We start from the raw sequence: 22,168 nt of genomic DNA on the forward strand, positions 1-22,168 counted from the left end.
CCACCCTCTGTCTTCGATCAGATAGCCAGTTACCTATCCAATCGACCAACTTTCCCTCTATCCCACACCTCCTTACTTTCATCATAAGCCGACCATGGGGGACCTTATCAAACGCATTACTAAAATCCATGTATATGATATCAACTGCCCTACCTTCATCAACACACTTAGTTACCTCCTCAAAAAATTCTATCAAATTTGTGAGGCACGACTTGCCCTTCACGAATCCGTGCTGACGATCTCGGATTAATCCGCATCTTTCTAAATGGTCGTAAATCCCACCCCTAAGGACCTTTTCCATCAACTTACCAACCACCAAAGTAAGACTAACCAGCCTATAATTACCAGGGTCATTTCTATTCCCTTTCTTAAACAGAGGAACAACATTCACCACTCTCCAGTCCTCTGGCACCATCCCCGTGGACAGTGAGGATCCAAAGATCAAAACCAAAGGCTCTGCAATCTCATCCCTTGCCTCCCAAAGAATCCTAGGGTATATTTCATCAGGCCCAGGGGACTTATCGACCTTCAGTTTATTCAAAACTGCTAGTACATCCTCCGAACATCTACTTCCTCCAGCCTATTAGCCTGTAACACCTTCTCTTCCTCAAAAACATGGCCCCTCTCCTTGGTAAACACTGAAGAAAAGTATTCATTCATCACCTCTCCTATCTCTACTGACTCCATACACAAGTTCCCACTACTGTCCTTGACCGGCCCTAACCTCACCCTGGTCATTCTTTTATTCCTCACATAAGAGTAAAAAGCCTTGGGGTTTTCCTTGATCCGACCCGCCAAGGACTTCTCATGCCCCCTCCTAGCTCTGCTAAGCCCTCTTTTCAGCTCATTCTTTACTAACTTGTAACCTTCAATCGAGCCATCTGAACCTTGTTTCCTCATCCCTACATAAGCTTCCCTCTTCCTTTTTACAAGACATTCCACCTCTTTTGTGAACCATGGTTCCCTCACTCGGCCATTCCCTCCCTGCCTGACAGGGACATACCTATCAAGGACACACAGTATTTGTTCCTTGAAAAAGTTCCACTTTTTATTAGTGCCTTTCCCTGACAGTTTCTGTTCCCATCTTATGCCCCCTAATTCTTGCCTAATCGCATCATAATTACCTCTCCCCCAATTATAAACTTTGCCCTGCCGTACGGCCCTATCCCTCTCCATTGCAATAACAAAAGACACCGAATTGTGGTCACTATCTCCAAAGTGCTCTCCCACAACCAAATCTAACACTTGGCCCGGTTCATTTCCCAGCACCAAATCCAATGTGGCCCCACCTCGTCGGCGTATCCACATATTGTGTCAGGAAACCCTCCTGCACACACTGCACAAAACCTGCCCCCATCCGAACTATTTGACCTACAAAGGTTCCAATCACTATTTGGAAAGTTAAAGTCCCCCATGACAACTACCCTGTGACCCCCCACACCTATCCATAATCTGCTTAGCAATTTCTTCCTCCACATCTCTATTACTATTTGGGGGCCTATGGTAAACTCCTAACAACGTGACCGCTCCTTTCCTATTTCTAACTTCAGCCCATGTTACCTCAGTGTGCAGATCCCCCTCGAAGTGCCTTTCCGCAGCCGTTAAACTATCCTTGATTAACATTGCTACTCCTCCACCTCTTTTACCAGCTTCCCTACACTTACTGAAACATCTATACCCCGGAAAGTCCAACAACCATTCCTGTCCTTGTTCTACCCATGTCTCCGTAATGGCCACAACATCGTAGTCCCAAGTACCAATCCACGCCCCAAGTTCATCTACCTTGTTCCGGATGCTCCTTGCATTGAAGTAGACACACTTCAACCCACCTTCCTGTCTACTGGTACGCATCCTTGACCTTGATACCTTCCCCAATACCTCACTACCCTCAACACTGACTTCCGGACTACAACTCCTTTTCCCACCCCCCTGACAAATTAGTTTAAACCCCCTGAAGAGCCATAGCAAATTTCCGTCCCAGGATATTGGTGCCCCTCTGGTTCAGGTGCACCCCATCCTGTTTGTTCTTCCTTAATTATTCTGTTAGTTACATCCTAAAATATTCCAACAGGTTTGTTAAACACGAGTTCCCTTTTGCAAATCCACATTAACTCTGTCCTACCCTAGCATTTTTTTTTAAAAAAGTGTCCTGTTATCACATTCTTTATTACAAATTCTCATATTTTCCCTACTACCGATGTCAAGCTAGTAGGTCTGTGGTTCCCCACTTTCTCACTTCCTGGGGTAATATTTGTAACTTTCCAACCTGCAGGAACCATTCCAGAGTGTATAGAGTCTTGAAAGCAGATCACCAATACATCTACTATTTCTGCAGCCAACTCTTTCAACATTCTGGAATGTAGATAATCAGGTCCAGTGGATTTATCTTTGAAGTCATAATAGTTTCTTTAGTACTTTTTTAAAAAACAAATATTATCTTACGGTTCCTCAGTTCCACTAGTCCCTTAATTCTCCATTATTTCTGGGAGATTGAGTATTTTCCTCAGTGAATGAAGACCAACACAAACTATTTGTTTAGTTTCTCGGTCAGTTCCTTATTTCCGCCATTATAAATTCTCCAGATAAAGGCAAAAATACTGTGGATGCTGGAATCTGATACAAAAATAGATAATGCTGGAGAAACTCTGCAGGTCTGACAGCATCTGTGGAGAGAGAATACAGCCAATGTTTCGAGTCTGGATGACCCTTCATCCTTCTCCTGACTGCTTGTAATGGAAATGTTTTTGCCAATCTTTTCCTTTTTATATATCTTTGGAATCTTTTACAGTCAGTTATGTTTTTTGCTCGTTAACTCTCATTCCATTTTCCCTTTCTTAATTTTTTTTTCTCCTTTTCAGAATTTTAAAATGCTCCCAATCCTCAGGCTTATCTTTTTTTGTTGGTTTCTTTCATTAGTCATGAGTGGAACACTTTTCTTGCTGAGTTTTTATGCATTAAAGGAGTGTATTTTTGCTGTAAACTATGTACTGGTTCTTTAAATGTTAGACATCGCTTGACTACCATAACTTTTAATGTAGCTTCCTAATCCACCAAAACCCAATTTACCCCAAAATATACCTTCATAGTTTTCTTTGTTTAAATTTAAGACCCTAATTTCTGATTGAACTACATAACTTTCAAATATAATGCAAAATCCTATCATATTATGATTACACTTTCCTAAAGGCTCCTTTACAACTAGATTAATTAGCTCTTTTTCATAGCACAATATTAGATCTAAAATAGCCTGTTGTCTTGTTGGAGACAGTAATTTCCTGGGACTTGAGTGGCACAAATGCTACTTGTCCAGGTCTTGCTGCATACTGGCACAGACTGCTTCAGTATCTGAGGAGTTGTAAATGAATCCGAACGCTGCAACCATCAACAAACTTCTGACCTTCTAATCGAAGAAAGGTCACTGAAGAAACAGAAGCTCTGAGGAATTCTGCAACAATATCTAGAGGTTGAGATGATTGGCCTTCAACAACTACAATCTTTGTGCCAGGTTTGACTCCAGCCAGTAGATAGTTTTCGTCTTATTCACTTCAATTTTCAGAGGGCTTATTGATGCCAGACTTGGTCAAATGCTGCCTTCAAATAATTGGTAGTTACTCTCACTTTCCAAAATTCAGTTCTTTAGTCGATGTTTCGACCAAGGCTGTAATGAGATTGTGAGCTGAGTTCCCATAGCATTTCAATTCAAACTGAACAGAGAGCAGGTTTTTTTTCCAGAACTTTATTTCTAATCAAAAAAGCCTATTCAAATTAAGTCCAATTATGGACCCCATGAGGGACAAACAAGATCCCAGCTGACAAGACAAGACTGCATCCCATTTTGGGCTCGATCAAACAAGATCCAAGCTGACAGGATCCAAAGATCCAAGCTGACAGGATGAGGCATTGCACCCCTCCAAGGTGCCCTTAAAATTTAGATAGAACCAAAGAACATGGGTATTGATAAAGATGATATACCAAAATATTTAGCTGTAGCCAGAAGGTAACAATATGAATATTTAGAAACTGTTCAGATACAATTAGCAGCTGTACCATTAGCTTCAAGCTAGTTCATTCTGACCATCACTCCATGTAAAGTAACTTGTTTACTGCTTAATCCTAATAAGGACACTAACTACTGGTCTGATAACACTATAAACATCAAACTATGGTCTAGCTTTTACTTTGTTCACTATTTTTAAAAATGAAAATGTAGATGCTTGCATCTGTCAGGGACATGGGTTTACATAGACAAAGGAAACCAGAATAGAGAAGAGGCTGCCCTTAAGCTGCCATACAAAAAATGTATTGACACCGCACTTGTACCAATAAAGGCAACATATTTAAAATGTTATAAATATCTGGAGAAAATTAACATTACTCCACATTATTCCAAGAGCATTCTTGTTGCTTAGTTACTGGTCTTTTTTATACATCTGCTGACATAACAGTTAACAACTATGGCATAGTGAAATATTTCACAAAATTGACACTGTTTGGTGGGTGCATTAAAAAAAACTTGGGCAATTGTGGTTTGCCCAGGATAGGGTAAACAAGGCTAAACCATTGTGTGATTTTAAGAAGAAATTAGATATAGCTCTTGGGGTTAAAAGGATCAAGGGATATGAGAGGGGAGGGGGGGAGGAAATCAAGATTTTGAATTTGATCAGCTATGATCAAAATGAATAGCAGAGCAGGCTCTAAGGGCCGAATGGCCTGCTCCTGCTTCTAGTTTCTATGATTAGGGTAGCCAATGAGGTCAAACCAAGGTTTTACCTAAGAAGAAACATCAGATCAAGCCCAGCAATGTCTCATCTGATCAGCTTGGATCTTGTTTGTCCCTCACATGGGGACCCCGAATTGGATTCAATTGAATTTTGGTGTTTTGGATGGAATAAAAGTTTGTAAAAACAAACTATTTAAAAGTTGGTTTTTGCTTTGAATAGAAGGATGATCAACTACTTGTGAAAAGACGACAGCAGCTTTTTGCAGTCCTGAGCCAGTCCACAGTGAATCCAAGTTGCTCTACACGCTGGGATTTTATCTTCCCTATATATATTAGGACAGCACAGTGGTTAGTGCTGCTGCCTCACAGTGCCAGGACCCAGGTTCTATTCCATCCTCGGGTCATAGTGCAAACTGCATGTAGACATTCTCCCCGTGTCTGCGTGGGTTTCCTCCGAGTGCTCCGGTTTCCTCCCACAGTCCAAAGATGCGCGGGTTAGGTTTATTGGCCATGCTAAATTGACCCGAGTGTCAGGGGGATTAACAGGGTAAATGTGTGGGGTTATGGGAATAGGGCTTGGGTTGTTGTCGGTACAGATCTGATGGGCCAAATGGCTTCCTTCTGTACTGTAGGAATTCTATGATTTGATCGGTTAGCTATTTATCAGTGTAATCAAATGAAAACAGATAGAAAGTCTCTTGGACAGTGCTTGCAAAGTTAAAGCCCTACCAGGGTTGGGTTCTCAGCCAGTTCATACTCCAATCTGAGGTCACACCAGATAAGCTGGGTAAACAAAAATTCTCTCTCATTAGGGTCAGGTTGCTCACCAGGTAGTCAAACACTACATCAGTTCATCTCTGCAAGCCCTCAAACAGCCTCAATTAGTATTCCTCTGCAGGCACTCAAAGTCAACTCCCCTTTGTTCAAGGCCCTTCTTGCTTTTATACTACCTCTACTTCCTGTTTTAGTGTGATGCCTTCTTGGAAACGTAGTGCATGACTTGCCATGTAGTTCTTGCTGGGAGAAAATGAAACATGTGAAGGGAGACATTGGCTTTCTCAACTCTTGCCCACTGCGCTATTACAACTTTCATATTTTATACTATATGCTAATGAGCTTTATAAGTGAATTGAATCTTTAAACTAATGGTGTAATCTGTGGAGTAGTGGAGCTAGTCAAACTGCACACTCTTCCCATCCTGGTCATAATATTCTGGCTTAGTTCCGATGAAAATACATCATAACCCGAAATGTTAACTCTCTCACTACAGATGGTTTCTGACCTGCTGAGTATTACCAGCATTTTGTGATTATATTGGCCTGTTTGTTTTGGAAGGACAGGAAGAAAGGAAAAGGAGATGGTTTTGCCCTGTTAATAAAGCATGAGATGAGTATAGCCGTACGAAATGATTTTGATTCAGAGGATCAAAACGTAGAATCAGTTTGGGTGGAGGTAAGGAAATAACACAGAAAATAAGTCACTGGTTGGAATGATTTGTCGGCCCCCTGACAGTAGATACATGGTAAAACAAAGCATAAATCAAGATTTTAATTTTCATGTAGATTTTACAAATCAACTTGACAAAAGCAACCTGGAGGATAAGTTCATAAAGTGTGCTTGGCCCAGTTTCTTAGTAAAATATGCTCTGGAACTAACCAGGAAAAGACTATTTTGACCTGGTAACCTGTAAGGAGACAGGATCAATAGATTACCTCAGTAAACTACCCTCCAGGTAAGTGTGATTGTAACATGATGAACTCCACATTCAGTTTGAGGTCGAGAAATTTGGTCTGAAACTAGAATCTTAAACATAAATAAAGGCAGTTACAAGGGTTTGAAGACAGAGTTAACTAAAGTGGACTGGAAAAAATAGGTTAACAGACAAGACGGTAGAGAAACAGCAGCAGACTTTAAGAAAATATTTCATAATTCTCAACAAAAGTATATTCCACAAAGAAATACTCTATGAGAAGTATACATCATCAGTGGCTAACTAAGGAAGTTAAGGATGATATCAAATTGAAAGATGTACAATGCTACAAAGATTAGTAGTAGCAAAGAGTGGGAAAATTTTAGGAAATTACAAAAGACTAATATGATAAAGAGGGAGACATTAGAGTTTGAGAGAAAACTGGCAACACATAAAAAGACAGTAAAAGCTTCCACAAATACAGTGGAGCCCCGATTTAACGCGAAATCGGATATAATGCGGTGGTGTCATCGGACCCGTTTTTGTCCGCTAATAATTGGCAAATTTTGCGCGACCCCGATTTAGCCCAACCCCGCTTTTTTCACAACCCCGCTTTTATGGACCCCAACCATTGTGTTATAACGGGGCTCCACTGTATATGAAAGTCAAAAGAATAGCAACAGTGAGCATTGGTCCCTGAGAGACTGAGACTGGGGCATTAATATTGGGAAACAAGGAAATGGCAGAGAATTTGAAGACATACAAAATGCTTGTTCAGAGTAGAAAACAAAAAATGCATCCCCAAGAACAGTAAATAAAGCAGGAGGCAAAAGGGCAGAGAGGAAGTTACAGCAATCACAATCATTAAAGAAAAATTACTAGGAAATCTAATGGGGCTAAGGCCGATAAAACCTCTGGACCTGATGGCCTGGATCCTATGGTCTGAAAAGAAATGGCTGCAAAGACAGTGGCTATATTGGTAATTTTCCAAACTTTCCTAGATTCTGGAGATCTCACAGCAGATTGGAAAATCCCAAATGTAACAGCAGTATTCAAGAAAGGAGGGCAACAGAAAGCAGGAAGCTATAGTCCAGTTGGCCTAACATCGGCCATTGGAAAAATGCTAGGTAGTATCAGCACATTTAGAAAATCATAATATAATCAGGCAGAGTCAACATGGTTATGTGAAAAGGCTATTGTGTTTGGCAAATTTATTAGTTCTTTGAGGATGTCACAAGTAGGGTGGATAAAAGGGGAAATCGGTAGATTTAGATTTCCAAAAGGAATTTGATAAAGTGCGTGATGTTGCATGGGGTCGGACAACAATATAGATGGGGTTCCAAGACACAATGCAGATGCCCAGAAGTTCAAGTCCAACCAATAAACAATTTATTAATTCACCCATGTGAAGGCAGCCAAGTTCAAGAACATAAGGGGTTCTAGTTACTGAGGGGTTCCCATCCAATTCTTAGTCAAATTCCAAATCGGGTTTGTTGTCCACAAGACACGTGGTGAACTTGCACACAGCAGGTAACCCACACAGAAGTCCAACACCTTCCTAGATTTCACCCGAAAGCTCCCTCTTTTAGCAGGACACAGCACTCGGATTATATAGTCTGATACAGCAGCTCCTTACTTGTCTGTCATGTGACTTCCTGTGGCCATCTTGGTAGGCATGGTTGCATTCAGCAGCCACATCGAGTGTGGGGTGGATATGATGCAGAAAATGGAGGGGTGAGTGTTGAAAATACTGCCTCTCCAGCATGCAGCCTCTTGTGACATCACAAGTGCCGCATCAAAGGTAACTGCACAACACAAGACCTCAATATGTTGGAGTTGCTATATTAGCATGGTTAGAGGATTGGCTGGCTAACAAAGTTGGGATAAATGTGTCATTTTTAGATTGGCAAACTGTTACTAGTGGAGACCTATAGGGATGAATGCTAGGGCCTCAACTTTTTACCATCTATATGAATGACTTGAATGAAGGAATCAACTGCACTGTAGACAAATTTGCTGACAAATAATAGTAGGAAAACAAGTTGAGGGGGGATACAAAGACTGCAAAAGGATACAGATAGATTAGGAGAGCATACAAAAGTTTGGCAAATGGAGTACAATGTGGGAAAATGTCAGGCTATTCACTTTGGCAGGAAGAATAGAAATGCAGACTGTTACCTAAATGGTGAGAGATTGCAAAATTCCGAACAGAGGCAGATCTGGGTGTCTGGTAGATAAATCACAAAAAATTAGCATGCAGGTACATACAACAGGTAAATAGGAAAGCAAATGGAATGGCGACTTTTATTGCAAGAAGGATGGCGCATAAAAGTATCAAAGTCTTGCTACAACTGTACAGGAAATTGATGAGACCACATTTGCACTGTGTAAAGTTTTGATGGTCTTACTTCAGGAAGGATATACTTACCTTGGAAGCAGTTCAGAGAAGGTTCATAAGGCTGATTCCGGAGATGAAGGGATTGTCTTATGAGGAAAGGTTGATCAGTTTGGACCTATACTCATTGGAGTTTAGAAGAATGAGAGGTGATCTTATTGAAACAAGATTTTGAGGGGGCTTGACAAGGAAGATGCTGAGAAGATGCTTCTCCTCGTGGGGGGAGAATCTAGAACTAGTGGACAGTTCAATTTTGGCCATTTTTAATATTGGCTCAGAAAAATTGGCTGCATCATTCAGTTGACTAGCCCTACGTAGATCTGTACAGTCCATTGTCTGAACCTGCTTTCTGCAGTAACCTGGAACTTGAATATGTATTAATAAGAGTAGAAAGACAGGACTCTTCTACTACCCGCCTGGATCTAATACTGGTTGTTATACACTGAAGCTACCAGGTGTGACAAGTAGACATCAGCCTTGAGATTTTACACAGCTTGCAACATCTTTTCTACCCGAGTTTTTGTTTGGAACAGTCAACATTATTTTGAACCCCATGATTTGTCCTCAACTGCCTGTGAATGTGTACCAGTGCTATCTCCTACCATCTTTCACTTACCTTGATAAAGTTATTCAGGTGACCCAACTTTCGCATGTTAGAGACTCCCTGAAGCTTAGCCACATTCTGCAGGATCTCTCGAAGGTTGTCTGAAGGGTCTAGAACAAAATGTAAAAGAATGTCATTAGCTGTTTACATTGAGGAAGTGAATGACAAGAGGTTTGATCCACAATGCTCCATACTACATTTACATCTTACACCCACAGCAAATTCAAGCCTACTAATTGAGAGACTCCTAATGCTAGCTGGAAAAATTGAAAACGCCATGGATAAGGCATGCTGACATTTACGCTAGATTCCTTGATCTGTGCCAGAAAGAATATTGGAATCTTTGTTGACATTGCTCTTTGGTAGCAGTTTGATACGGTGGAGTGGCTTGCGAGGTAACTTTACAGAGCAGTCAATCTCATCAGCGTGGAATTGCAGCTAGAGGACAAACTGGGTAAGGATGTCAGGTTTCCCCCTCTAAAAAGGACATTAGTGAACGAGATGGGTTTTTATAACATTCTGAAAATTTCAGTCACTTTTTGTTCCAAATTAATTAGTTTCTTTTAAACCAAATTCAAATTTGTGGGATTACTTGTCCAGTAACATAATCACTATGCTGTCATATTAAAATACAAATATGAACTTATAAGTACATGAAGAGCTAGGACCTAGAAACAAACAGTGCAATTATATAACAAACAGTCATATATGAGTGATCACCTGATGGAGCAGCAGCACTCCAAATAAACCTGTTGGACTTTAACCTGATGTTGAGAGACTTGTTCCTGTGCCCACCCCAGTCCAACGCTGGCATCTCCACCACATGGCTATTAAAGAGAAGAGATTAGCCTGGGAAAGAGGCGGGCCCCTTTGGGACCAAGGGGGCAATCTGTGCGAGTAGTCAGAGGGCAGTAAGGTTTTAAACAAGTACTTCACATCTGTCTTCATTCAGGAGTATGTAGGTACAGAATTCAGGGAGATGGATGGAGAGGTTTTTGAGCAGTTTGACATAGGGAGTGAGGTGGTTTTGGAGGTTTTGGCAGTTTTAAAAGTGGACAAGTACTCAGATCTGGATGAGTTGTATCCTAGACTGCCATGGGAGACAAGGGAGGAAATTACTGGGCTCTGACCACATTTTTAAATTACTCTCTGGCCAGAGGGGAGGTACACACAGTAAGAAGTCTCACAACACCAGGTTAAAGTCCAACAGGTTTATTTGGTAGCACAAGCCACAAGCTTGTTGGACTTTAACCTGGTGTTGAAAGACTTCTTACTGTGTTTATCCCAGTCCAACGCCGGCATCTCCACATCATAGTGGAGGTGCCAGAAGATTGCAGGACAGATAATGTGGTTCCACTTTTCAAAAAGGGTGATAGAGATAGAATCATAGAAATCCTACAGTGCAAAAGGAGGCCATTTGGCCCATCGAGTCTGCACCAACAACAATCCCACACCAGGCCCTATCCCCACAACCCCATACATTTATCCCACTAACAGGTGAATTGGCCATGCTAAATTCTCCCTCAGTGTACCTGAACAGGCGCTTGAATGTAGCGACTAGGGGATTTTCATTGCAGTGTGAATGGAAGTCTACTTGTGACTAATAAATAAACTTTTACTTTAACCTGCACATCTGGGACACTATCGGCAATTTATCATGATGTGGAGATGCCGACGTTGGACTGGGGTAAGCACAGTAAGAAGTCTCACACCACCAGGTTAAAGTCCAACAAGTTTATTTGGTAGCACAAGCCACAAGCTTTCGGAGCACTGCCCCTTCATCAGGTGAGTGGGAGTTGTGTTCACAAACAGGGCACATATAGACACAAACTCAATTACAAGATAATGGTTGGAATGCGAGTCTTTACAGGTAATCAAGTCTTAAAGATACAGACAATGTGAGTGGAGAGGGGGTTAAACACAGGTTAAAGAGATGTGTATTGTCTCCAGCCAGGACAGTTAGTGAGATTTTGCAAGCCCAGGCAAGTCGTGGGGATTACAGATAGTGTGACATGAACCCAAGATCCCGGTTGAGGCTGTCCTCCTGTGTGCGGAACTTGGTTATCAGCTTCTGCTCAGCAATTCTGCTATGTCGTGTGTCGTGAAGGCCGCCTTGGAGAACGCTTACCCGAAAATCAGAGGCTGAATGCCCATGACTGCTGAAGTGTTCCCCAACAGGAAGAGAACATTCCTGGCTGGTGATTGTCAAGCGGTGTTCATTCATCCGTTGTCATAGCATCTGCATGGTCTCCCCAATGTACCATGCCTCGGGACATCCTTTCCTGCAGCGTATCAGACAGACAACATTGGCCGAGTTGCAAGAGTATGTACTGTGTACCTGGTGGATGGTGTTCTCACGTGAGATGATGGCATCCGTGTCAATGATCCGGCACGTCTTGCAGAGGTTGCTGTGGCAGGGTTGTGTGGTGTCGTGGTCACTGTTCTCCCGAAGGCTGCGTAGTCTGCTGTAAGAAGTTTAACAACACCAGGTTAAAGTCCAACAGGTTTATTTGGTAGCAAAAGCCACCAAAGTCTGCTGTGGACAATGGTCTGTTTGAGGTTGCGCGGTTGTTTGAAGGCAAGAAGTGGGGGTGTGGGGATGGCCTTGACGAGATGTTCGTCTTCATCGAAGACACGTTGAAGGCTCTGGAGAAGATGTCGTAGCTTCTCCGCTCCGGGGAAGTACTGGACGACAAAGGGTACTCTGTTCGCCGTGTTTGTCTTCTGAGGAGGTCGGTGTGGTTTTTCGCTGTGGTGCGTCAGAACTGTTGATCGATGAGTTGAGCGCCATATCGTGTTCTTATGAGGGCATCTTTCAACCTCTGGAGGTGTCTGTTGTGATCCTCCTCATCTGAGCAGATCCTGTGTATACGGAGGGCTTGTCCGTAGGGGATGGCTTCTTTAGCGTGTTTAGGGTGGAAGCTGGAGAAGTGGAGCATCGTGAGGTTATCCATGGGCTTGCGGTACAGCGAAGTGCTGAGGTAACCGTCCTTGATGGAGATGCGGGTGTCCAAGAACGCAACCGATTCCGGAGAGTAGTCCATGGTGCGTCTGATGGTGGGATGGAACTTGTTGTCATCATATAGTTGTTTCAGTGATTGTTTGCCCTGAGTCCAAAGGAAGAAAATGTCATCGATGTATCTAGTGTTTAGCATTGGTTGAAAGTCCTGTGTGGTGAAGAGGTCTTGTTCGAACCAGTGCATGAAGATGTTGGCATATTGAGGTGCGAATATGGTCCCCATGGCTGCTCCGTGTGTCTAGATGAAGAACTGGTTGTTGAAGGTGAAGACGTTATGGTCCAGGACGAGGAGTGCTCCTGGTTCAACTACTCCATGTGTGCTGAGTTTCTGTAGGAAGTCCGTAGTGTTGCGACAAAAGCTGGGGGTTCTTTGTACAATGGGTTTCAGGATGCCCTCAACTTAGCCGGAGAGGTTCTCGTACACAGTCCCATTACCTGATACGATGGGACGGCCTTGTGTATCTTCGGGAGGCAGTAGAGATCTCCAACGCGGGGAATACGTGGAATGAGAGCACGGTGGGTGCTCTGAAGGTCCGGATCAAAGATCTTGATCAGTCTGTTGAGTTGACGGGTGTGTTCTTTGGTCAGATCTGCGGGTAACTGACTTGCCTGGGCTTGCAAAATCTCACTAACTGTCCTGGCTGGAGACAAGACACATCTCTTTAACCTGTGCTTAACCCTCTCTCCACTCACATTGTCTGTACCTTTAAGATTTGATTACCTGTAAAGACTCACATTCCAACCATTATCTTGTAAATTGAGTCCGTGTCTTTATATGCCCCGTTTGTGAACACAACTCCCACTCATCTGATGAAGGGGCAGTGCTCCGAAAGCTTGTGGCCAATTTATCATGGCCAATCAACCTAACCCGCACTTCTTTGGACTGTGGGAGGAAACTGGAGCACCGGGAGGAAACCCACGCAGACTCAGGGAAAATATGCAAACTCCAAGCCAGGAACTGAACCCAGGTCCACGGAGCTATGAGGCAGCAGTGGTAACCACTGTGCCGCCCAGGAAATTACAGACCAGTGAGTAGTAGAGAAACTATTGGAGAAAATTCTGAAGGAGAGAATAAATCTCCACTTGGAAAGGCAAGGGATCAGGGAAAGTCAGCATCACTGTCAGAGGGATTTGACTGCATTTTTTGTGGTATAGATGAGGGTAGTTCAGTTGATGTAGTTTGTATGGATTTCAGTAAAGCCTTCAACAAGGTCCCACATGGAAGACTGGTAAAGAAGGAAAAAGCACATGGGATACAGGGTAACTGGGCAAATTGGATCCAAAACTGGTTTAATGTTGAGGGAAAAAGGGTGGTGGTAAAAGGCTGTTTTGTGATTAGAGGCAAGTATCCAGAAGGATCAATGCTATATACATATATATATATATATGATATGGATAAGAGTGTGGGGTGACAGGGGTGATAAATAAGTTTGCAGATGACATGAAGATTAGCAGGACGCTTAAAAGTGAGGAAGAAGGCCTTTAGGTCGCAGGAAGATTTTGACAGGTTGGTCAGATGGGTAGATCAGTGGCAAATGGAATTTAACCCTGAAAAGTGTGAGGAGTAACAAGCAAGCGAATACTCAATAAATGGCAAGCCACAAGGAAACTCAGAGGTACAGAGGGATCTTGGGGTGCTTTTCCACAGATTCCAGGAGTGGCAGGACAGGTTAACAGGATAGTTAAGAAGGCACCTGGCACACTTGTCATTATCAGTGTTGGCATATATTATGAGAGCATGGAGGTTATTTTGGAGCTGTACAAAACTTTGGTTAGGCCAAAGCTGGAGTATTATGTGCAGTTCTGGTCGCCTCACTATAGGAAGGACACGATTGCACTGGAGAGGATGCAGAGGAGATTCACCAGGATGTTTCCTGGATGGAGCATTTGAGCTATGAAGTGAGGCTGGATAGGCTTGGGTTGTTTTCTTTGGGACAGAAAAGGCTGAGGCGGGATCTGATTGAGGTGTATGAGATTATGACGGGTATGGACAGGATGGATAGGAAGCAGCTAAGTTCCCCTTAGTTGAACAGGTCAATAATGAGACGGTATAATTTTAAGGTGAGGGGCATGAGGTTTAGAGGGGATTTGAGGAAAAAGATTTTTCACTCAGAAGGTGGTGGGAGTCTGGAGTGCACTGCATGGGAGTGTAGTAGAGGCTCACAACATTTATGTGTGTGGGTGAGCACTTGAAATGTCATAACATTCAAGGCCATGGACCAAGTGCTGGCAAGTGGGGTTAATGGAGATTTACTGTAGTTTTGTCGGTGCAGGCTCAATGGCTCTGTAGATAGAGGGGGCTGGCTGTCTGTGTTCTCCTGAACAGCAAACAGTGCATTGCATTGGGAGAAAAATACAAGGCTTACAAATACACTCCCTGCTGAAGGGAGATAAGGCAGCAGACTAAGGAGGATACTACGGCCTGGATTTTCATAGCGACAGATCAGATCATTCACACAATGGCAGATCAGGATGGGATATGTGCATGCATGTTTCATAGAGGCAGCTTTCCATATAAATCAGTAGCGGCGGCACGGTAGCACAGTGGATAGCACTGCTGCTTCACAGCTCCAGGGACCTGGGTTCGAATCCCGGCTCGGGTCACTGTCTGTGTGGAGTTTGCACATTCTCCTCGTGTCTGCGTGGGTTTCCTCCGGGTGCTCCGGTTTCCTCCCACAGTCCAAAGATGTGCGGGTTAGGTTGATTGGCCATGCTAAAATTGCCCCTTAGTGTCCTGGGATGCGTAGATTAGAGGGATTAGCGGGTAAAATATGTAGGGATATGGGGATAGGGCCTGGGTGGGATTGTGGTTGGTGCAGACTCGATGGGCCGAATGGCCTCTTTCTGTACTGTAGGGTTTCTATGATTTCTATGATTTCTACCTCCATTCATGTCTGATTTTGGTGACATATGGAGTGATGAGGTATTGGAGGTTTTGACGGGCCTAAGTTGTTTTCAGATTAAAGATAAATAGGAGAAATATTTTCCAGCTTAAAAAAAAGATCAGTTGGAAATTTAAAGGCAAATTAAATAATATGGAGATGCAGGGCCAGGCAATGTGTTGTACCCACATGATTTGGGAGCTGATGGACTCTGTTGTGGTTCCTAGTGAACAAGTCTGTAGCAAGTATTGGTTGCTTGAGGAACTCTGGCTGAGAATTGATGGGACCTGTTCCAATGGGGGGGGGGGTTCCAGTTGTAGAGGGAATTAGAAAACCCAAATTGAAGGAGGAGGTAAAAGTGCAGGTTAGCGATGTGGCGGATGGTTACCAGACAATAAAATAGAGGGACAGAATGGGTGAAAGTCTTTATGCACCAAGGAATTATAAAACAGTAGGGAAATTTACCAGTAGAACAAATTTAAAAGCTTTGTATCTAAATGCACAAAGTATCCAGAGCAAAATTAATGAATTAACGGCACAAATAGAAACAGATGGGTATGATTTGGTGGCAATTACTGAGACATGGTTACAAGGAGACCAGGTCTGGGAATTGAATATCCAAGGGTACTCAGCATTTCGGAAAGATAGACTGAAAGGAAAAGAAGGTCATGTAGTTTTGCTAGTGAAGGAAGTGCTGTAATGAGAAATTACATAACACAGGAGATCACGATGTGGAATCAGTCGGGGTAGAAATAAGAAATAGGTCCCCAAGCAGTAGTTCCGGGGGGGGGGAGAAGAGAGAGAGAGAGAGAGAGAGAGGAGAGAGAGAGAGAGAGAGAAGAGGAGAGAGAGAGAGAGAAAGAGGTGGGGGCTTGCCAGAACAGTACGGCAATAATCGTGGGTGATTTTAATATGCACATCGATCAGAAGAATCAAATTGGCAAGGGTAGCCTGGAGGCAGAGTTCATTGAATGTATTAGAGATTGTTTCTAGGAACAGGATGTTGTGGAACCAGCCAGGGAGCAGGCTACTCTGGATTTGGTATTGTGTAGTGAGGAGGAATTAATTGATGACCTCATAGTTAAGGGTCCTCTAGGGAGTAGTGACCATAATATGACAGAATTCAAAATTCAGTTTGGGGGTGAGAAAGTGGAGTCCCACACTAACGTTCTGGAATTAAACAAAGGAAATTACATAGGCATGAGGACAGATTGGGCCCCGAGTCGAGTAGGCAGGAACACTAAAAGATAGGACAGTGGGTGAGCAGTGGCAGTTGTTTAAGGAGATGCTCAAGACCTCACAACTAAAATATATCCTAGTAAGGAAGAAAGATGATAAGGAGGGTAAAAAACATCCATGGCTAAACAAGGAGGTCAAGGACAATATAAAGACAAAAATGAAAGTATACCATATTGCAAAGGCCAGTGGCAGGCTGGAAGATTGGGAAACTTTCAAACATAAACAAAGGAATACTAAAAAAGTAATAAAAAAAGCCACGGTAAAGTACAAAAGAAAACTAGCACAAAATATCAAGAAGGATAGTAAAAGCTTCTGTAGGTATATAAAGGGGAAGAGAGTCACTAGGGTGAATGTTGGTCCCTTGGAAGATGAAACCGGAGAGTTAATAGTAGGGAACACTGAAATGGCAGAGATGCTAAATCAATACTTTGCCTCAGTTTCCATGGTGGAGGACACTAGTATCATTCCTATAGGAACGGCCAAGTCAGAGGTAATAGAAAGTGTAGAACTTAGAACAATCAACATCGATAGGGAAAAGGTACTCAAACTATTGGCATTGAGGGCAGTCAAGTCCCCTAGGCCTGATGGCCTACATCCTAGGGTATTAAAAGTAGTGCCGGCGGAGATAGTGGATTCATTGGTTATAATATTCCAAAATTCCCTGGACACAGGAAAGGTTCCAATGGACTGGAAAAATGCTAATGTAACACCCTTATTCAAAAAGGGAGGGAGGCCAAATGTGGGAAATTACAGACCACTTAGTTTAACATCTGTTGTTGGGAAAATGTTAGAATCAATTATCAAGGAAGCAATATCAGGACATTTGGAAAGTCAAAACTTTGGACATTTGGAAAGTCAAAACGGGGCGGCACGGTAGTACAGTGGTTAGCACTGCTGCTTTACAGCTCCAGGGACCTGGGTTCGATTCCCAGCTTGGGTCACTGTCTGTGTGGAGTTTGCACATTCTCCTCGTGTCTGCGTGGGTTTCCTCCGGGTGCTCCGGTTTCCTCCCACAGTCCAAAGATGTGCGGGTTAGGTTGATTGGCCATGCGAAAATTGCCCTTAGTGTCCTGGGATGCATAGGTCAGTGGGTGGATATGGGGGTAGGGCCTCGGTGGGATTGTGGTTGGTGCAGACTCGATGGGCCGAATGGCCTCTTTCTGTGCTGTAGGGCTTCTAAGCTTCTTCTAAGAAAACGCTATCCATCAGAGTCAGCATGGTTTTATGAAAAGCAAATCATGTTTAACTAACTTGCTAGAGTTCTTTGAGGATGTAACAAGCAAAATGGATAATAGAGGTCCCGTAGATGCGGTATATCTGGACTTCCGGAAGGCGTTTGATACGGTGCCGCACAAAAGGTTAATTCACAAGGCATTCGGGGTAATTTATTAGCTTGGATAGGTGACTGGCTGATGGACAGAAGACAGGGAGTCGGGATAAATGTTTTTTTTTCTGGATGGCAAGTAGTAACTAGTGGGGTGCCACAGGGTTCGGTCCTTGGGCCCAGCTATTTACAATCTACATTAATGACTTGGATACAGGGATAGAAGGCTCTACAGCCAAATTTGCAGATGACACAGAAGTAGGTGGGACAGTGAGTTACAAATGGATATAGCTAGGTTAGGAGAGTGGGCCAAAATGTGGCAGATGGAGTTTAATGTGGTTATGAGGTCATGCATTTTGGGCACAAAAATGGGAAGGCGACTTATTATCTAAATGGGGAAAGACTTCGGGGTGCTCCGGTGCAAAGGGATCAGGGTGTCCTTGGTCATGAGTCGCAGAAAATTAGCATCCAGATACAGCAGATAATAAAGGCGGCGAATGGAATGTTGGCTTTTATAGCTAAATGAATAGAATATAAAGGTAAGGAAGTATTGTTGCAACTATACGAGGCATTGGTGAGGCTGCACCTGGAGTATTGTGCAGCTTTGATCTCCATATTTGAGGAAAGATTTAAAGTTTATTTATTAGTCTTATTTTATCAGGCTTACATTCACACTGCAATAAAGAAATCCCCTAGTCGCCATACTCCGGCGTCTGTTCAGGTACACGGAGGGAGAATTTAGTACGGCCAGTTCACCTAACCTGCACATCTTTGGACTGTGGGGGGGAAACCAGAGCATCCAGAGGAAACCCAAGCACCCAGAGGAAACCCATGCAGACACAGGGAGAATGTGCAAATTCCACACAGACAGTGACCCAAGCTGGGAATCAAATCCGGGTCCCTGGCGCTGTGAGGCAGCAGTGCTAACCACCCTGCCACTGTGCTGCCCCTAGATGTAGATAAAGATGTAGTGGCATTGGAGGCAGTTCAGAGGAGGTTCATTAGATTGATTCCAGAGATGAGGGGTTTGTCGTATGAAGAGAGATTGAAGAGTTTAGACCTATACTCTCTGGAATTTAGATGAATATGGGGAAATGAAATTGAGATATTCAAGATGATAATAGGTATGGATAAAGTAGACGTGGAGCGGATGCTTCCTCTTGTGGGGCATTCTCGGACAAGAAGTCATAGTCTTAGGATGAGTAGCAAATTGTTGAGGAAAGAGTTGAGGAAAAACTACTTCTCCCAAAGGGTTGTGAATCTGTAGAATTTGCTACCCCAAAGTGTTGTGAATGCTGGGACAGTGAGTAAATTTGAGTTAGACAGATTTTTAATTGATAATGGGTTGAAAGGTTATGGGGCGAAGGCAGGAAAATGGGAATGAGTAGTATATCAGCCATGATCAAATGGCAGCATGAATTCGATGGGCCGAATGGCCTAATTCTGCTCTTAAATCTTATGACCTTATGAGCTGGAGTCTGAGCTCCATACACTGCGACACATCGGGGATGGGGAGAACTATCTGGACCCCGTGTTTCAGGAGACAGTCACACCCCTTCATAGAAATCATAGAAACCCTACAGTGCAGAAGGAGGCCATTCGGCCCATCGACTCTGCACCGACCACAATCCCACCCAGGCCCTACCCCCACATATTTTACCCACTAATCCTTCTAACGTATGCATCCCAGGACTCTAAGGGGCAATTTTTTAACCTGGCCAATCAACCTAACCCGCACATCTTTGGACTGTGGGAGGAAACCGGAGCACCCGGAGGAAACCCACGCAGACACGAGGAGAATGTGCAAACTCCGCACAGACAGTGACCCGAGCCGGGAATCGAACCGGGACCCTGGAGCTGTGAAGCAGCAGTGCTAACCACTGTGCTACCGTGCCGCCCATGCCTTGGGTTAACCCTTGGGTTAACTAGCACAAATTCAGCCAGTTGTCAGAGACAGGCTATGTTAGTTACCTTGTGCCAGGGTTCGGGATATTTCACCTGGGAGGGGGAAAGGTCCAGTTGTCGTGGTCCATGTAGGTACCAATGATATAGATAGATCAAGGATGGAGGTTCTACTGAGGGAATATGAGCAGCTAGGGGCTAAATTAAAAAGCAGAACCAAAAAGGTAATAAGATCTGGATGAGTATCTGAGCCATTAGCTAATTGGCACAAGGTCAATAAGATAAAAGATCAAAGATCAGTGTTGGAGAAATTGGTTCGAATTCATGGGACATTGGCACCAGTATTGGAGAAGGAAGGAGCTGTTCCGTTCAGGCTCCACCTGAATAATGCTGGGACCAGAGTCCTAGCAAATCGCACAACAAGGGCTGTAAATAGGACTTTAAACTAAATGGGGGCGGGGGGGCTTGTAACAAAAGGTATGGCAATAATCATGGGTGGATTTTAATATGCATATAACCTTATTAATCAAATTGGGGAGAGCTAAATGTATTAGGGATTGTTTCTTGGAGCAATATGTTGTGGAACCAACCAGGGAGCAAGCTATTTAGGATTTGGTGTTGTGTAATGAGAAGGGATCAATACATGACCTCATAGTTAAGGATCCTCCAGGGAAGAGTGATCATAGCATGTTAGAATTTCAAATTCAGATCGAGGGCGAGAAGCTCGAGTCCCACGCTAGCGTTCTGGAGCTAAACAAAGGTAAATACATAGACATGAGGACAGATTTGGTCCTAGTGGACTGGCCAGGAAGACTAGAAAGATAGGACAGTTGATGAGCTGTGGCAGATGTTTAAGATGGTCAATTCCTCCCAACTCAAATACATTCCAGAGAGGGAGAAAGATTGGAAGAGGGGGAAGATTGATTCATGGCTAAGCAAGGAAGTTAAAGATAACATTTTTAAAAAGCCAAGACATACCATATTGCAAAGGTCAGTGCAGGTTGGAAGAATGGGAAACGTAAAATTAACAAAGGGTTACTAAAAAGTAATCAAAAGAGCAACGGTAAATTATGAAAGAAACCGAGCACAAAATATATATTAAGTATATAAAAGGGAAGAGTAGCTAAAGTGAACATTGGACCTTTGGAAGATGTTAATAGTGGGGAACACATGAATGGCAGAGACACTAAATCAGTATTTTGCCTCAGTTTTCGTGGAGGACATGAATACTGCCCAATAGTAACAGATAATGAAGAGGTTACAGAAAGGAGGGAACTTGGAACAAGCATCATCACTAGGGAAAATGTACTGAGCAAACTACTGGAATTGAAGGCAAGTCCCCAGGGCCTGATGGCCTACATCCTAAAGTCTTAAAGGAAGTGGCAGCTGAGATAGTGAATCTATTGGTTATATTATTCCAAAATTCCCTCAATGTGGCAAAGGTTCCATTGATTGGAAAAAAAACAAAGGCAGAAAGTAGAAACTATAGAGCAGCTAGTTTAACATCTGTTGTTGGGAAATTGTTAGAATCCATTATTAACAAAGTAATAACAGGACATTTGGAAAGTCAAAACGTAATCCATCAGCATCAGCATTTAAAGTTTATTTATTAGTGTCACAAGTAGGCTTACATTAACACTGCAATAAAGTTACTGTGAAAATTCCCTAGTTGCCACACTCCGGCGCCTGTTCAGGTACACTGAGGGAGAATTTAGCACTGCCAATTTACCTAACCAGTACATCTTTCCGACTGTGGGAGGAAACCGGAGCACCCGGAGGAAACCCACGCAGACATGGGGAGAGCAGAGTATGCACAGACAGTGACCCAAGCTGGGAATCGAACCTGGGTCCCTGGCGCTGTGAGGCAGCAGTGCTAACCATTGTGCCACCGTGCATGGTTTTGTGAAGGGTACATCGTGTTTGATTAATTTGCTAGAGTTCATTGAAGATGTGACTAGTGTTCAATGAGGATCCTGTACATGTAGTATATCAGGACTTCCAGAAGGCATTTGATAGGGTGCCACACAAACGGTTAAGATACATCCAATATTCCCTGAACATTACATATCATTAATATGGACAACACAGTTGTAAGAATATTCACCAGTTTATCATTTCTCACCATTGTGCAAATTTAAAATAATTGTCCATTTTCAGGATCCAGACAAGTATAAACATGTAGGCCGGCTCCTCCTCCTCAAAGATTATAGAATGCACTCAATACAAAATCTTCACCACTGGTAAAAACACACTGCCTTCCTTTATTGGAAAAGATTCCTCTAAATTCCCAAAGGGAATTACCAGTAGGAATAATCCTGAGCCTGGAATAGTGAAGGAGGATGAGTCACACAATTACACAATAAAACTCTTGATTCCAGTCCCCTCCCAATTCA

General features: G+C 43.2%; 1 protein-coding gene across 2 annotated transcripts in view; it reads right to left on the reverse strand.

Annotated features, from left to right (window-relative positions):
- rictora (RPTOR independent companion of MTOR, complex 2 a) overlaps positions 1–22,168 on the reverse strand; it is a 234,058-nt gene that overhangs the window by 148,141 nt on the left and 63,749 nt on the right. For both annotated transcript variants that reach the window (XM_078215238.1, XM_078215239.1), the window contains one exon: positions 9,422–9,519. In XM_078215238.1, the coding sequence (XP_078071364.1) occupies positions 9,422–9,519 (98 nt within the window). The remainder of the gene's footprint in view (positions 1–9,421; positions 9,520–22,168) is intronic.

The sequence above is a fragment of the Mustelus asterias genome, chromosome 6, assembly GCF_964213995.1.
Source record: "Mustelus asterias chromosome 6, sMusAst1.hap1.1, whole genome shotgun sequence".
Lineage (NCBI taxonomy): Eukaryota > Metazoa > Chordata > Chondrichthyes > Carcharhiniformes > Triakidae > Mustelus > Mustelus asterias.